The 18423-nt window shown below is 37.0% G+C and overlaps 1 protein-coding gene across 1 annotated transcript in view; it reads left to right on the forward strand.

Moving 5' to 3' along the window:
- Positions 1–16956, forward strand: part of KCNK5 (potassium two pore domain channel subfamily K member 5) — a gene marked incomplete at both ends in the record, with an annotated part of 30511 nt that extends 13555 nt beyond the window's left edge. Inside the window, 4 exons of the mRNA XM_079550519.1 lie at positions 12727–12838; positions 14183–14349; positions 15314–15482; positions 16136–16956. Coding sequence (XP_079406645.1) covers positions 12727–12838; positions 14183–14349; positions 15314–15482; positions 16136–16956 — 1269 coding nt within the window. The remainder of the gene's footprint in view (positions 1–12726; positions 12839–14182; positions 14350–15313; positions 15483–16135) is intronic.
- Positions 16957–18423: the final 1467 nt, after the last annotated feature.

Genomic DNA, 18423 nt, shown 5'->3' on the forward strand with positions numbered 1-18423 from the left:
CATTATGAGTGAAAACTGAAGCCTCAGACTTGGCATTCCTTTCAGTAGAGGTAGTTTGGGAATATGGTTGGGAGTTTCCATGAGGATAGAGAAAAAGGCAAAACGCAGAAGTTGTTGCAGACTGTGAAATCTATAAGCATTATCCAAAATCAATGGTAGGCCAAGTATGATAGGCTGCCACAAATATACATTCACAAAATTAAGATTTCTTAGAAAAAGCTCATGTCTTTTGACTGAAAATTTCTCAAGGCATCTGTTCTTTTTTGGGTTTTTTGTGTTTTTTTTTTTTGTTTGTTTGGTTGGTTGGTTTTTTTGTTTTGTTGCTGTTGTAAATAATATGTTTTAAAGTAGTGACTTAAAAATGAAAGTTTCTGTGATAAATGAAACTGTTGCTTTGCTTTTTACAAAATGAAAGGATGAAGACCTACACTTCTTCCCCCTTCTTTTTCCCCCTCTGAGTTGTGTAGTATTTCCACTGCAGCTCCTGATTAGGGTTCTGTTTCCTTTATCAGCTGGAGTATTTTCATGCAAAATGTGCTTAATCTGAAGAGAACAGCTCTTGTGTTATGTCTGATAGCAGTAGACCAAACAGCCAACTGTAAACCTTCAGCGAAGCAGCGCTTTGTGAAAGTAATGAGTACAAATTATAACTCCAAAATCAGTAAATTTAGCACGTACATCTAAAATGTAGTCTTAAGATGAGGCTTTACAAAATCAGGAGGGTGTTGTTTCCATGGTGTTGAACAACTAGTATACCCGCTACAGGAAATGACATCTGCTTGATGATGTTTGTACCATATTTTAAGGATTTTTTTTTTTAAGCTTATTAGAAGTCTTCCTCAAAAAAAAATATAAATCATGCTAGTGCTGCTAGTCTTGTTATTCTGTTTATCACTGCGGCTGTTTCTTTCCAAGTAACTTGTTTTAGTCTGCAGCTTTTATCTTTGCTCAGTCCGCCCCGTGCCAATGAACGGTGCTACAGAATTCTGGCATGCCTTTGAAAGGTGCTACAGAAAGCACTGAAATTGTTTACTTTTTTTCATAACCTCTGTCTGAAGTACTCTTAGCTTTCTTACTAAGAAGATATTTCTGTAGAACAATACCTAATGCATTAGAATTACAATAAATATTTCAGATCTGAAATCTTACCATGACACCATATTATAGAAATGTTTTCATTAAACTTAACCAATCACTATTAAGCTGGAGCTTGATGTAGATGGGGAGTTTATCTATGCTGCCATCCTTAATGGGTTGAATAAAAACTATTGCTTAGGTTGAGAATTTGTTTTAATTTACAGTTAAGTTTTGTTTGTGCTCAGTTTTTATTGTTATACCAACACTGTTTTTTTTATTTAAATGGCTTTTGCATTTGTTGACTTGTATTCCTGTTTCTGATTTAGTACACAATCAGAAGAGACTGCCGTGCCTTCTCAGCCCTTATTTTTTAGTAATCCAAATTGCTTTAGCTAGCCCTTAAGACTCCCCTCATTCTTCTAGTCCCTTTATGCTTCTGTTCCCATTTCTTGAAGGCAGATGACTAGAAGGCTGCAAATGATGCCAGGTGAATTTCACCAATGCTTTGTAGAATGACAGCAATACATCAGTGAAAAGGATTTCAAACATCCAGCTTTTCCTTGTTTTGTTTTTCTTGATGTGCTTCTGTTTTTGAAAAGTCTAAAATGTACAATTGGATGCCGTGATATAGTGAAAAGCATGGATATCTTCTGCATCTGCTGCTCGTGGTTTCAATAGCACTGCATATGTCAGGGAGTGGGAGAGACGGAATAAATTGTGATGGCTGCCTAGAACATCTTAAATATAGCCTTTAAAATACCACATTTTTAAACTTTTGTTCTTCACTAATGTATCTTGTTCTTGAAACTAAAGCAATAATACAATTTACAGTTGTCAGAATTGTTTTCAGGCCTGTCAAGTCAGCTGTGCAAGAAATGTTTGAAAAAGATATTTATGTATTGAAGGCATGACAAAGTCTATAAGGTCTCCTGATTTACAGTGTGTCTGAATCCAATGGTAATATGATTTAATCTTTAATCTTCACTAGTGACTGAAATGATGCCAGTAAACAACTCTAGAAGCTGCATCCAGTCTGACAGTTGACTGCTCCATCATTACTTCTATGCTTAAAGCACTGCAGTGATTTATTGTAGCCCACGTGCTTTCTGTATGAGATTTTATCTTCTGTGAATAAAACTGATGACAAAACCTATATTACTTTCAAGGGCAATAAAATACAATATGAAGATACAGAATTATTTGAATATACCTCTTACGTTAGGTTAATTGAAGGAGTGACTGTTTATAGTGTAGACTGGAAAAGGAAATTATCTAGTTGACATACATGTTAACCTGCATTTTGCCAGACTGCTGTCTTTTGTGGGATGCTAGGATGCTATAATTCAGCCTAAACCAGTGGTTCTTTTCTAAAGGCATATTATACTGTATATGTTTTTGTTGTTAAATCAACACCCTTTCCTGGAACTACTGCTTTTCTTTTGCAGGTATTGCAGAAGCTGGCAAGAGGGTTAAGTGGTACATTTGTTCTCCATTCACTTGTTTGTCCCACAAGAGACAATTTCTTATCATGTTATTGAAGATTATTTCCCGGGATGTTTTCAGTTTCTTTTAAAACTCTTAACCCTTATTCTCCATGCCAATGGATAAAAATTAAAACAAGCATCTTGTCAAGCATCCTGTCCTCAGGCAAGCTTTCTCAGTTGTTTATTACTGAGTTGTAACTATCCAAGCATAGATGAAAATATCAATATTCTATGAAGCTTGTGTTACTCTAGTGAGAGTAACGAGGTGATGGTGCTAGTTGCTGAGGTGGAAGTGAAAGCTGATGTTTGGCCAGCTACATAAGGCTAACTGAGCAGGTGATTCTGTAGTACAGGAACACTTAAATTCTTTCTCTGTGTGGAAGCAAACACAAAGACTGGCTGTAAGTAGGGTAGAACTCATTGCAGAGTTTATTGAATTGAATATCAATATGATATCAAATGATTGAATATCTCTGCAGAATTGCAGAGATTAGCATTTTCGTCTCTGTTAACTACTAAAATGGTCAGTGCATGAGCACTTGGCTTTAATTTACAGGTGGGCAGGAGGAGAGAGGACTATTGAGTATATTTAATGCCGGCACTGTCTGTGAATTTCATCCTGGTCACACTTTGTCTTTTTTTTAATAATCTTTTCAAGTAGGTAGTTACAGGTACAATTGCTTACTTTCCCTATAGCCAAGCAAAAACATAGAATTAATTTGATTATAGACTCAAATTGTTTCCAGCGGACTGTGTCCTGAGGACTTTGGACTCATAAATACTAGCTACAATTAAATTTTTTTGAGTCTTTCAGGTTTGAGCAAGTACAAAGATAGTTCTTGAGTCTCCTCTAAATTCTTGATTTATTGCTTGACCTTCTGATAACAAGCTGACATCAGGCTAAATCATATTTTCTAATTTTGTATGTGAAAACCTTTTCCCACCTTCTTGTGTTTGGCTAATAAGTTGAGATTGTGCTTGAAGAGCGTGACTTGTTCTGCAGTGTATGAGTCAATCAACTCATTGCCTTTTTAAAGAATAGCTTAATCTGGTTAAATTGCAAGCTAACAAGAAGAAAACGAACGAGTGCTTTGAAGAATGAAATAACAAGTGTTCCTATCTGTGACGAATAAGCATTCTCTACCCTGGTTCTTTTTGCCAGCTAGGTAGGATGTGAAGTAAAATGTTTGCACCTGCAGTACTGTCTTCAGTAAGAAATGTCCTTTGCAGCCTAAGCAAGTGATTTTCTCTCTCCTCCAACTCAGTGTTTTGTATTAAGAAATCTTGATGATTGGTCCCCACTACACATTTTAGATTATTTATTTTATGATGTTCCTTCACACATTATACTTGCAGAAAGGTAAAACAAAATCCAGTGCCCATATGTAAGTTTGTTTTGTTCGAGACTCAATCTACCTAAGAACTTTCTTTGTTGTTTAACACATAACTGATGGTGTGGTTAAAATAATGATGCCAGCAGGGAAGGAATAGCTTCCATCAGTGCTTGGGGAGGAGAGCGAGGACAGCTCCTTTTTATTTAGCAGGATAATTGGAAAGAGGGTGCCTTCTGCAAGGGCAGAATGGCTATTTAGGATATTAGCCTAATAAAGGTAGGCACTTGTAATATTATAATCTCTTGAGTTTTATTTATGATTGTGTTGCTTACAAGGACAGGTGCTTTTAAAAAACTCCAAGCCCTATATTCTTGAAAGTCTGTATGCAGTGGTTTTCTACCAGTAGCAAGAATGTTCATTTTTAAATCCTTTCTATGCATACTGGTTATTGTGAATTTAAAAAAAAAAAAAGAAAGAAAACAACAGGTAACCCATTGCAATTTCAGGTGCAAATAGGAATGAATTAGCTTGTCCAATCAACTGTCGCTTTCTCATAGTCATCATAATGTATTTGTTCAGCAACCTTGGTTTGCTTTGAGATATTTCTATATTCTTCCTCAGTTCTGAACACCTACATAAACCTCATGTTAAGCTTCCTGAGAACTACAACAAATAGCAGTATTTTCCAAGAGAAAAGATATGTAAGGATTTGATTGGAGCGCTTTCTGGTCTTCAAGTCCAGTCATGTCTTTGGAGGACATACATGGGGTTCCCTTACAGCAATGCAGTCCCTTATTATGAGTGTTTTCCCTCTTCTGAAGACCATTTCTGTTTTGTATTATCTTGTATTCTTAACTGTGTAAACCACCATAGTCTTCAAGTGCTCTCACTGGACACCCTGTTCTGCTTACTTTGCTAGTCAATAAATGTAAAGGAATCAACTACTCTAATCTGTGGCCAGATTCATGGTGTGAACTTAATTACTCTCATTGGAATTTGTGTGATTTCAAAGTCCAGCTAATGGCAGTGCAACCCACTCTGTTCTTTCTCCATCTAATAACGCCAGCAAGTCTGATTTAAAAAAAAAAAAAAAAAAAAAAAAAAAAAAAGCCACAAAAAAAAACACCAATTACTGTAAGACACATAAAGGTCTAAGAACAGGAGTTTCCCCACTATGCATTTATTCCTTCAAAAAAATCTGTAAAGATTTATGACAAAGCAAGCTCATTAGTAAATCAAGAAGGCCCTCTGGGTGTGTTGTATTCTAAATGAACAGATGCAAACACCGTTTGGTTTGCTGTTTTGTTATGTAACAAAACTATGCAAAATGAAGACCAGGCATGTATTTACATGCATTCTTTAAATATCAGGCTTAGATGTAGGGACAGCACTGTATGAAGTGGCATGTGCTGGAGGCTCTATTAGGTAAGAAAAGGTATGCTTAGATGGAAGTCCAAGTTGCTGACAGACCAAAGTTAAGCATAATGAAGGGAAAGTAATAACAACTGTAGGGTGTCTTGGATCTGCAATTAATATGTACATGGGAAGCACTGTTGCACAAATAGCATGAAACACTGAGAAGCTGCCTGTGTAAATGAAGAATCAACAAGATTAGTTAAACTTTTTCCAAAGAGCAAGTTCAGTCCTGCTTTACAATCTTCTTGGCTAAAATGTGGTATCTACAGTACGTTTGACTGATATATGTACCTTTTCGTTTTGCATGTTAATATCAGTGGATCATTTAAATTCACCTCTAGTGAATTTAAATAACAAAAGACAACTATAAAAGTTTTTTGTTTTTTTTTTTTTTAAATCCACTGATATATTGAAGTGGGTAAGAGGAAGAGCTAAGGAGAGCTTATAGTTTATGGAAAATTGAGAATATAACATTGTTATGTTATGTCAGTAGGTGTATGGAAACCCAATCTTGTTCAGGATTAAATTTTGGCGTTGCTGAAAAGAAAACCCTCTATGGAAGTATGTAAACTCATATTTTGCCAGTATTTTTCTTTTTTCCAAGTTGTAACTTTCAAAAGTTCCCCTTTCATGGGAACTGTATTATAAGATTAACTGTTGATTTTAAAAATGCAAAAAAAAAAAAAAAAAAAAAAAAAAAAAAAAAGTTTTTACTTGCAGTAACACTTAATAAACCATTTTTAAAGGCAGTATATGACAGCAAGGGGAAAAACAAATAGCATGTGTCTCATGCTATTTGTAGCTGCTCTATATATGAATGTAAACACTGGGACTAACACTTGCTTTCCAGAGTTTGATTTTGGCTATGAATTCGGCTAGAACAAAAACAAGAGGGGAGAGAATCCTGTGTGTCAGTATTGATCTCTTTAGTTTTCAGGTAATGTTAATGTATGTGGTTGTTTAAGTTCATTATTTGCATCTGTCAACACCAAAGGTCAGAGTTGTGGTTTTTGTTCTTCTAGAAGTAATCTAACATTATTCCCTCAATTACTACTTCTGATTTCTTGATTGAATTTCAGTTTTTGTTTTGTGATAGATGACTGCTGTTGTTAAAACTTTCCGTTTGACTTTGAGTCTTACATTCATTAAAATAGATTACACAAATGCTAGGATGTGCATGAGAGTAGAGCAGAGAACCTGGCAACTCTTAGTAGAAAGAAATGCCATGCACAGCAGTTGAATTAACCTGCAGATTCACATGCATATATATGCTCAGTTCATCCTGACTTGGGCTTGTGTAGTTATCTGATGTTCTCGTTAATAAACATGGAATTTTTATTGTTTGATTCATTCTCACCATCCTTCTGATGCAGGTGCTGCTGACTCATATCCTGCACCTTCTAACTTTACTCTCTGCATAGGTCAATAAAGGACAGTAAAACTTTCACAGGTTAGCAAGACACAAGGGTGTTGCCTGTTAGATCGAGACAATATGGTTCACTTGTCTTATTTTTCTTTCTACAAAAAAGGTCGCAAACCATTCCCCACAGAAGTGAAGTAGGAAATCCAGGACTCAGCTAAAAGTCTTCTTTTCACATCTGGCGTGGTTCTTGTCCTGACAAACATGAAACTCATATTGCAGATGCAGATAACGCTGAGAAGGAAATGACAGGTCAACCATCCCAAACCCTACTGGTTACCATAGTCCTGCAGAGACTGTCAAGTGGCTAAGGCAGTCTGAAAGGCTTGTTGTGTTGGCTCTGGTCATATGCCAGCTTGTTTGGTCTGCCGGGAACTAGGAGTTCAAGTGAGCTATCAAGATAAGCCTGTCATTACAGTATTGGTAGGGGTGGAATAAATGGATGGCAGAAGTCATGAGTCCGTACTTTCCTGCTGACTTAAAGCTATTCTATAGGGGGAACATTTACAACCGTAGTTTGCTGCGTACACCCAATCTAAGTGGATTAAGTACAGAATGTGCCAAATGCTGAATAGCTGGCAGAAATGTTCCTGTCCAAATGGAGTGCTGCTGCTTTGTATTCTCGATGATGCGCTTTGGTTCCCTTGAAGAATGTCTTCTGTCTTCCAGAAGTGATGAGCTCTGATTTCACTGTACACAGCCGCCCTACTAAAGATCAGAATAGCTGCCTTTTGAGCTACCTAGGTCAGGTTGTTTAACCTCACGTTTATTCTCCAATCTCTCTGCAGCTCTGCCATGTTGTGTCTATGACTACCTTTAGTAGTGCAACTATTTTTGAAAGTGAAAGCTGGCATGAAACATTTTAGCTTCAAGAATATATAGGTTGATATGAAGATTTTGGAGAACTTCAACTGAAAATTTTCAAAAATCACTGCTTGTATATATCCAGACAGGAAAAATGACTGAGGAAAAACACTGCTCCGAATCGTACGTGTTGGTAAAACCATTAGTTGCATACTTGGCTTAACTTTCCCTTTCCTTACCCAAACCCTTTGCTGCCAAGATACTTTACTAAGGAAAGTATTTTCTCTGATGTGCAGCATCCTCCATTCAATCAGGACACATCAGCATGGGGAAGGAGAGAAGTGGAGACAGTTGGCTTAAATCTATTCTTTTTTTCTTCTTTCTTTCTTTTCCCCTCTTCTTTAACTAATGTTGCTTACAATAACAGATCTTGACATTTTCTGCTTCAGAAAAATAATTTACAAAATCTTTGCTGGTTGCTTTAAAACTGGATCCATGAACTAGAGCTATAGAGAAGCAGTGATAGCTGCCAGTCAGGCATATTCCTAATTTGGCTGTTAACATACTAATTTTGATCTAGCTGTAAATTACTTACAAATTCAGGCTGTGCTCTTGAAATTGCTTCTGATGCTTTTAATATGCAAGCATGTGTCCAAGTGCAATATGCAAACAGAGCAGGACGTTTCTGGCCATGGTGTCTGTATTGTCTGTTTAAGCAAGGAGTTCAAGGAAGTTCTGTCAATCTAGCTGTGACCACACGCAAATGTTTTCTTGAAAAGGAATGACAGAGAGCACTTCTTTTCTCTATTTACATGTAATCCTAAAACAATATTATCTACATGAGCCAGATCTTGTAATATGGATCTGTCTTGACTCATTTTTTTATTATTGTTATTGTAAAGATAAGCATTAACAATTAAATATGTTTTGATTGCATAAAATCTGATTATTCTAAACAGCTGACTGCTACTGTAACTTTATAGCTGTAGCTTTGTAACTGCAAAAACCACAGGAGACAAATAGAAAGGGTATACATTTTGCTTGGCATGGATGTATTTATTCATTTTTTGAGAGATCCAAAGCCCTTTCTTTATTTTGCAAGCTGTGTAAAATGTTCATACAACTTCTTGTACCACTTTTCCTATTTGTTTTCAGGTGCTGGATGTAGTCACAACAACTTATTTTGTCTATGCATGTATTATGAATGTCACTCATACTTCTGAGAATTCAAGCCTCTCCATTGGTATTACCTGGCATTTAAATGGACTTCTTGGAGGTTGATGGGTGACCAGTTTCCTTATGAATTCTGGTTTGTTTATTGGAGTTGTGCCTTTATAATTCATTGCACATTTCAGATCCTTCTTTGCAAAGGCTTTACCAGCACAGAGTTTTTTGGTTTACTTTTTTAATTTGTTTTCTTTAAACAAAACAAAACCCATGACCAGAGTTGTTGAGTATTGTGTTTTGGGAATCACATCACAGCTGTAGCCTTCTCAAACACTGTGGAAAGAATCTGCATATAAACAGATGTGGCTTTAAGTTTTGCATCTGTATTTGACCAGCAGAAGAGATTATGCTTCTGCTGAAATGCCTTGTGTGAAATCAAAGTCAATACAGCAATGCCGTGATTGCCAGGGCTCAAATCCTGTTATTTTGATTTAAAAATAACAATATGGATTTTCATATGATCGTTATGAATCCAACCCCTATGACTCTGGACAATTTTATTATACTTGGCTGAGTTGTCAGTATTATACATACCTATGATTTGATGACTACTGTACTGCTATTGGTCCTCTACAAATTACATAAGGGATGTGGATATCATTACAGAAGAATAAGATTGCTGCTGAAGCTCCATGTTTTGTAGGAAGATCTGCATGGTAGGTTAATAGTTCTCAGTGTTCCTCTGTGTGTCAAGAGTTTACCCCATAGATTAAAGAAATTAAATGATTTCATGTTCCTTTGGAGTTGGAAGTGGGACAAAGCTCAGGAGAACTGAACAGACACATCGTTTATTGCTTTTATGGGGTCTGCTCTAGGATGCCCCAGCCCTTTATGTAGGGAAGACACAATAAAGCTCTTGAGAGTAGGATGAACCATTTCAGGCTTAATGGTTCAATTACTTCTCGTTGCTTATGGTGAAACAATTAGTGTGTGCAAAAGAAAATCGTTCATACCACTGGGAGAACTTTTAAGCCACCAGTAAGGTTGTGTGTCAGATCTCTAAGGAATACTTTGAACAACACAGGAGGCTTCAGCTTCATCAAAGGAGACTTGGCATTGAACGGTGTCTGGCCATTCCTTTTGTTCGTGATAAGGTGTCTATGGGGCAGGATCAATTGCTCAACTTCATATAGCCTTTTTATTTTTCCTGTCTCTTTAATTCATCTGACCACAAGTATCTCAGTAGTCCTCTGTTTTCCTATTGCTTATCTTTTTGGATCCAGACAACCTTTTATACAGTGTCTCAAATTTCACTCCAAATATGAAATGATGCCAACTTAAAGTGCAAAAGCTGCTTGTTTTCTCTAGCAAACTTTGACACAGGCTAGTAGGAAAAAGGCTATTTGAAGATGTAGTATCTTAGCTTAGCTTACCTTAGTATCTAGTATCTTAGCATGTGTCTTCCCAGTTTGGGAAGACCTTGTCGTAGTTCTGGGCTTGCCCCTAAGTAGCCGACACAGAAGTACAACTAAGAGAGGTAGGAACATATCTATATATTTGGGGCCAAGGCTTCTTTTCTCTATTTTAAGGTTGTTTTTAGAACTTCTCAGTCATACCATTATTTGTGTGGAGTGGATGCAAGTGGCATGTTCCCAAAGTATCTCAGGTGAACTCCTTTGTTCAAGTTACAGGAGATTTAACAAAGTAGTCCTAGTGATTCCTGGTAAATCTTGAGTCAACTTGATCATTAGAGAGCCTGTAAAAATGTAGTGTTTATAAAGCTCAGATAGCTTGCCATCTCTACCCCAAAATGCTTACAGGCTGGATGTGAAGGGCAGCTAATCAATCCAGCAGCTTTCTTCCTTGAGTCTGAGCCTCTTTATAACTCTAGACCTCAAGCACTGGCAGATCTTAAAGTAGCTGTACGTGCGTAGTGGGAAACTGAGCTCATGATCAGAAGGTGGAGTAGCACAATGAGATAATGTGACAATGAAAACAGATACCTCAGTGTGTCTCTTATGAGATCAGTTGCTCTGTGAGAAAATAATAATAAAATCCAAGTGAGCTAATAGCATGGAAAATAACTGGAGAAATCGTGTTTGATATAACATTGCGGAGGTCTGCTGAATAATGGAAGAAGTCAAGTCCTCTTTTAAGGGATGATAGGTCTATCAGGTGTTTTGAATGTTTTTGGGGACTTTCAGGTAATTCGTTTGCAAACCGCAGGAATTAATGAAGCTACTTTGGTCTCTGCTAGCTAAACTCTTGTGGTCTCTCATAGCTGACTCAAATATTTTTGGAAGAGGGTGGCTCACTTTTTCTGCTCTCAAACAAGTCTGTTTTAAGGCTATTTCTTCAACACTACTTTCTTATGACGAATGACTTCATTAGTGAGAATTCTGTCTGCATCCTTTTCTGTCCAGAGCCTGCTGGCTACGGAAAGACTGCAGGCAGTCTTACATACACGTTCAATTTCCCGGCAGAAAGGTCTAATTCTGTACCTTTATTCACTTTCAATGCTCATCCTTTTATCTTCTATAATAGCTTGTATGTTGAAAGTGCATTTTTAATTAAATTGTTTGCATCTTGTATATGTACAGCATGTTCTCTTTGAGGGCATTTTTATTACAGTGGAAGGGTGGTGAAATGTAATAAGTCTCAAGAATAATTAAAACTTGTGCTAACTTGTATATGTTTCTAGTAGCAATTGAACTTTGTTTTGAGTCTTTTCTGGGTCCAAGATTAGATCTTAATCAAGTAGGAAGGAAGGAAGGGGCAAATAAAGGAAGGGCTGTTTGTACGTACCTGTATAAATTCTTACCAGTTTAAGGTAAATCTCACCTGTTGCGTTAAAAGGTATTTAGCTTGAGGAAGTTTCTGTGTTCAATGATTATCAAGGGAGAGAGGTGAGAAGTGGAATGATATTGTAAATCAGCTGTTTGGGCTTTTTACCTATCTGTATGTAGCCTTTGAGTATTGGTTTGGCCACGTCAATTTACACTGAAGGGAAAAAAGCAGAGCAACCTGGGAGGGCTTTAACAGCAGCACAGTGTGACAGAGGAAAGATATAAATAACTTGGGATTTTTCAAGAGAATGTAATAAACTGATGCTCTCAGTTCAGGGAGCTAGAATGTCTAAATCAGAAAGATGTGAGATTTTGATTTAAGCTTTGACTTTCTGTACTTAATCATCAGGTTCTTGTATCAGAGCATTTTGTGTAGTCAAGTTCTAGAAAGCCAAGGGAGTCTACATCTTCCAAGTCTCTTCTTACCAAAGGCGAAGACAGTTAATAATTTTTCAGCACCCAAAGACCTGAATGCATGTTGAAAATCCACCCTTGCTAAATCAGTGAAAATGCCAATAACATCACTTTCTTCCCCAAAATGCTGGAAACAAATGCTTTGCAGATACAAAGATGAGATGAAAAAGAACTGAATTCAAAGACAATTAGAGTTCTCTTGCATGAAATACTTTGCAAAAGTGTTAATTTGTCTGAAAAATGTATTTACATTGACTTATAGATGGTCTGACTTTGCCAAGGACAGCACGTGAGGTAACATTACTTACACAGTCTTTATCAAGGATTCTATGACATCTTGCTTATACTTAAGTCTTATGGGACTTAGGTAACAGTTTTGAAAAGGAGAGTAGTTCTGAAGATGTCTCAAATATTAAGCCACGTTCAAGGACTATGCTAAATGTTAAATGCTAGATCAGTCTGGAGGATTTTTGAATTTCTGGAAGAGATCCGTTTAAGTTAAACCAGAGCTAATCTCTAATTAAAGCCCCTATTTAAATGTCAGAGTATTACATCTTGCTAGCTGAAGCTAATTTTTAAAATTACATAAAATTATATTTAGTGAATATATTAGGCAGGTCTTCACAAAAAACAAGGACTTATGTGATCATTCTTCAAGCACAAATGAAGGGACAAAACCTCCGAGGGACAGAAACGTTTCTGTTTCAGGCTGCCAGGATTTCCCAAGAATGACTGTAAAGAGTTGCTTATTGTTTGTTTTTCAGGTTGTATCAAATGCTGCTGATCAGGGAGTTGCCATCACTGGGAACAACACTTTCAACAACTGGAACTGGCCTAATGCTGTGATCTTTGCTGCTACTGTAATCACTACGATCGGTAAGTATAAACTTTGCTAACTGTTTTCCTTATGCTCCAGTGTGTTCATACACTTCCATTTCTGTGTCAAGCTAGTCTCTGGATTAACTTGATATGGCTGGAGTTGCATAGAGTACATGTGTTCGTAGGCAGGTTTGTAGAGGAAAAGTGTCTTTTGGCACTTACGCTTTTTCTGTACCCATGAGTAGTCTCTCTTATAAGTAAGATTCAAGAGCTGTTGGGGTTGACTGCGTCACTGCAGTTTCATTCATAAATATGCTTAAATTAACAAATCATAAAATACCTAAGCAAAACCGTTATAAAACTTTATATTAACTTAAAGCATGTGCATCTCAGATTTTTTGCATAACTGTCCTGTTGCTCACATGAATCTTCATATGCTATTGAGTTAGCAGTATTCTTGGCTTTCAGAACAACCTAGACTGTTTTTAATCCAGCTCTAAAAGGAAGCAAAGAACAAGGACTGTGTCTTGTGCTTATAAAATCCTCTGCATTTAACACACAGATTTTCAGAGCTGAAAATCATCTGCCATCTGCTTCTACAGATTTTTTTTTTTTTTTTTTTTTTGCTAGAAGTTATTGTTACACCCTTCCTACACCTACAATGTTAAAAAAATAAAAATAAATCCAGGAATGCAAATCAACCAGAGAGAGGAGTCTGGAAGTTGGTGTAAATGGAAGTCTTACTTCTAGGTCATATATAGCACTGTGTTTTAATTTATTACTTGAAGCTGTCAATACCCAGCTTATAACTTAATTTATGACGCAAAGCTGAAGTCAGGAGCACAGCTATACAAGAAAACTCTGGCAGAAGTTCATAAACTAGGTTCCTGATTTTAGAGCCTGAGTTGAAGTGTCACAACACACATCTCACTTAACTCAAACCCTTACCTTGGGAAGGCACCAAGCCATAATGTAAATGTGCAGAATGGATCTTTCACGTGAAAGCTTACTTCAGGGTGAATTTCATTTCATAATGTTGATTCAAACTCAACCTTAAATGCTGCCTATGGTTGGGAAATCTTATTAGAGGTTTTGGGATGAGGTTTTTTTTCTCGTGTTTATCTCATGTTGTCAAGAAAAAGATACATGCTATCCAGGGAGCACTTAAAATGTGGTACTTCTCTCAGCCTCCTCTAATGGAATACACATTTTCTGGAGTAATGTTGGAAGGCATCCAAATTCAGGAAATCAGCAGCTGGAATAGACTAATGTTCTTGTATATGATGAAGTAAGGAGCATCTGATACAGCAAAAGCCCACGCAGTGTTGTTTAATGTATAGGTAGAATTGCCTTGAATTCTCTGCAACAAGAACAGGCCATGCACATACTTATCTCTTTCAGGTTACGGAAATGTTTCTCCAAAGACACCCTCTGGGCGTCTCTTTTGCATATTTTATGGGCTCTTTGGAGTTCCTCTGTGCTTGACGTGGATCAGTGCTCTGGGGAAGTTCTTTGGAGGACGTGCCAAGAGGCTAGGCCAATTTCTGACAAAAAGAGGAGTAAGCCTGGTAAGATCCTCTGCTCGTTTATCTTCCTGCTGTTTATTTTTGATGCACAAATCAAGCTTACTATCCTTAATTTACCTGTTCTTGTGGTAATAAACAGACACTGTTACGAATATGAATTTCCCAAATGTTGTTGTGTAGAAATAATTGAGAAGGGCTAGATTCTATATGTTAATTCTACCAGAACTTTTAGCAAATGATATCTTGCAGAAACGTTTAATAATATAACTTCTATGAAGACATGCATCTCCCTGCATGAGAAACCTATAGAATCAATGTAGATGAGGCTTTAGTTTCACAAACATTCCTTGCAAGCTCCTGTAGTGTGGAAGTAAGTTGTCCTGCTTTGCTTCTACCTTTGGTTTTTATGCTAGCATGAGCGTTTTACTGTTATGCACTGAACCAGCTGAAAAACATTTTGTTCTCAATTAACTTTCTTTTTGTTTGTTTTTCATGTTGGATGAGTTTAATCTCAGTTCTAATAACCACACAAAAATGGGAGGGAATGCAAGAACTGAGCTTCTGGAGCAGGGTGGGATTGATTTAGGCCTTAATTTCAGAAATGGCTAGAATTTTCTAGGTTTAGCACCTGAGAAAGTGTGAGTATGATGGTGAAATGAATGTGTGTACCCAGCTTTGTGAAGCAGGCTTTGTGCAGAGGTTAAATGAGTGGCAAATGGTAGGAAATGTAAATAGGAGAAAGGCAGCACAAACAGTTCTGATCTATGTGCACTGTTGTAGGACATCACAGAATCACCAAGGTTGGAAAAGACCTTCAAGATCATCCAGTCCTATCACCTATAGTATTCACTAAAATACAGTTGTGTTCACAGCAGTCAGTGACCTTTAGTGATGACTTATAAACTTCTAGCACAAAATCTGAAATGGCTGGTACTGTTGCATGATGCTCAGTGCCATGAATGGAAAATAAGATTTGTTTGCGTGACTCTTCCCTCTTTCTTTACAGAGGAAAGCACAAATTACATGCACAGCTATTTTCATTGTTTGGGGTGTCTTGGTCCATCTGGTTATTCCTCCTTTCGTCTTTATGGTGACTGAAGGATGGGATTACATTGAAGGTCTCTATTACTCGTTCATTACTATCACTACCATAGGATTTGGAGATTTTGTTGCTGGTAAGTAATTATTTTTCATGTATTGTTTCACTACATGTACAGTGTGGCAATTCTGCTTCTAAACTCAAATTCTAAAAAGCTTTTCAGAACACTTTTTTCTGAATAAAAGACTCAATAAAAACTATGTACTGCTCTAATTGGCTTTTCCATCTTGGCTTAGATACATAAGGCCTTTACTGGATTTAGTCTGAAGGCAAGCTCTGGAGTTTGTAGTCCTTTCAACTTCTCTAGGTTCTTATTTCAGGCATGAAGCTTTCCTATCTACTACAACAGTTAAGCACCTTTAAAGGGGCATATCATTCTTAAATGATAATTTTTGGGCAGCTGTCTGGAAGTAGTTAAGCAGGAAATGCTGAATCCTTTTCTCAAGTACCTATATCCATATTTTAAAGACTGGGGGAATGCTTATAATTTTCCAAACACATGGAGTGTGTGCTGCCGTTTGACATTGTAGTCCAATGGTCACATTACATGCAGCTAAGAAGTGGAAGACCTACAGTCAACTTTGTCAGAGGGTTTCAGATCCCTGGTTACCACTTCACAAAGCAGTGTTTTAAGAAGTAGGTTCTGCTAGAGTGGAATGGAGTATTTCTCAGGGTAATAACTCAGCTGCAAATTCACTTCTAATGTTCTTGTTTTTTAATTCTTTCTAGGTGTAAATCCAGATGCAAACTATCATGCCCTTTACAGATACTTTGTGGAATTGTGGATCTATCTGGGACTAGCTTGGCTTTCACTCTTTGTCAACTGGAAGGTCAGTATGTTTGTAGAAGTCCACAAAGCAATCAAGAAACGGAGAAAAAAAAGAAAGGAGTCATTTGACAACCATCCTCGGTCTAAAAAACCCCTTCAAATGGGTACCTCAAAGGATGTGAACATTTTCAGCTTCCTTTCGAAAAAGGAAGAGACGTACAATGATCTTATCAAGCAAATTGGAAAGAAGGCCCTGAAGACAAACAATGACAAGATTATTAAAGTAGAAAATACCAAACAAAATATGCAGAATGCCATTAAAGATGCTCAGGTGACTTACACAAAGTCAGAGTCATTTGAGTATGATGAGTCTTCCCTGGACATTCAAAATGGTCATGTTTTGAGACATCTGCATGATAAACGTATTGGAGACAGTCCTATTGAAGGAAACATGTTTGTAAACCAGCTGGACAGGATAAGTGAAGAAGAAGGTGAAGTATGGGATTCCAGAGACTATCGACCCTTAATATTTGAGAATGCAAATATAACATTTGTAAATGAGGATGATGATGAAGAGGAAGATATCTCAGATGATGAGGAAACTTCAAAATCCTCAATGGATGATAATATTGTAGAGGAACCTGAAATTGCAAAAAACCTAGTAAAATTCCCATCGTCTGATGAATCTACCTTTACCAACAATGAGCTAGAACTTTCTGTGCCTTATGAACAACTGATGAATGAATATAATACAGTAAGCAATGCAAAGGCTGCAACGTGAAGTGAACTTAGTAGTGGTTTTCTGAAAATGATCAATGCATATCGAAGAAATTAACAGAGCAAGGAGAAAAGCTTGTTTTTGCAGCTTTTCCTGTCTCTTTGAAAACAAAAGCAAGTCCCAAACTAATAACCCGCAGTGTCCTTTTTCCTATATTAAGTTGGTTTCTGAGCCCATCTGCTATGTTTATCAGAAAAAAACTTGTAAAATACCAGTTGAATTAGGAGTCTGACTCCTTCTTGGAATTTTATGGTTCTCAAACAAAGTAGACAAAAAAAGACTAGTTAATACACTGGAGCTGCTCTGCGTTTATGCATTTCATTGAGGAATTAATTAGTTTGGGAGTGTAACTACACAGTTGCAAAGAGTTTGTTTCAGGCATCAAATGTGTTCGGTTACTCCACTAGCCCTTCACCTCTGAAAACCTGGATCTAAGTAACGCTTTGATCAGAAATGGAAGCAAGAGGTTTGCTTTTTAAAAAAGGTACTCGTTGTTACCACAAAAAATGGTGAAACCACAAGTTGTTCTTGATGAGAAACTTTAAATGGAACACTAGAGACAAACAGATCTGAGCTGAGGTGTGCTGGCAGACTGAGGAGGAAGCTTTAAAACATCTGTCTAGAATATGTCTGTGCTTGCCAAATTATAATGAATTGCAATTTTGTGAATAAAATATTAATATTTAAAATTCCATGGAATGGATTGAGAAGGAGCTCTCTAACAAGGAAGAAATATCTGGGATGAAGCTTACCAATTGGGCTGTTAAACTGCAACTCAGCCCCAGAACTGTTGAAGAGTAAGGAGACTGGAGGACCTACTGATCAAAGCCTGTAGGAGCACAAACAAGATGCAACTTTTTAATGTTGAAAGTGTCCTTCCACTGTCCATTTCCTAGAGGAAATACTTGAATGAACTTTATACAGTATCTATGTGTGTGCAGTTGAAGTTTCAGTGATGCTGTTCGTCTGAGGGTAAAAAATTGCCTTTGGAGACACAGATATTCTCCAAACGCCCTAATGCCTGTCAGAATAGACCTGTAGCACTACTGCTGAACTGTGCAGTGTGTTGGTCAGTATTGTTATTTGATGTTCCTCCCAGCCTTGGTACTTCAGACTAGACTTGAATGAGAGATGATTTTTGAAACAGTTGATTATAATTTGCTTATTCGATTTGTTTTAAAGCTTGACCTATGTGCATATGCAATGGTTATTCTATCCTACTTTCAAGAAGGCTGAACAACGTCAAATTCTGTGCAAAACTGTGATATGATCAAGTGACTTAAGAACTTAAGTCACTTTTTAAATGGGACTTTGGCTCTAAACTCCTGAAAGTAATTTGGGTTGGAAATGGGCTTTTAACTGAGAAGGACTTATCTCTTTTAATAATGTTTAAGCCCAAATTATTTTGGCTACAAAGAAAATTATACCATGGTTTTTATTTTTCTTTCATTTTCTGTACCATGCATTAAC

This window comes from Tetrao urogallus (assembly GCF_951394365.1).
Source record: "Tetrao urogallus genome assembly, chromosome: 2".
In the NCBI taxonomy this organism is placed as follows: Eukaryota; Metazoa; Chordata; class Aves; order Galliformes; family Phasianidae; genus Tetrao; species Tetrao urogallus.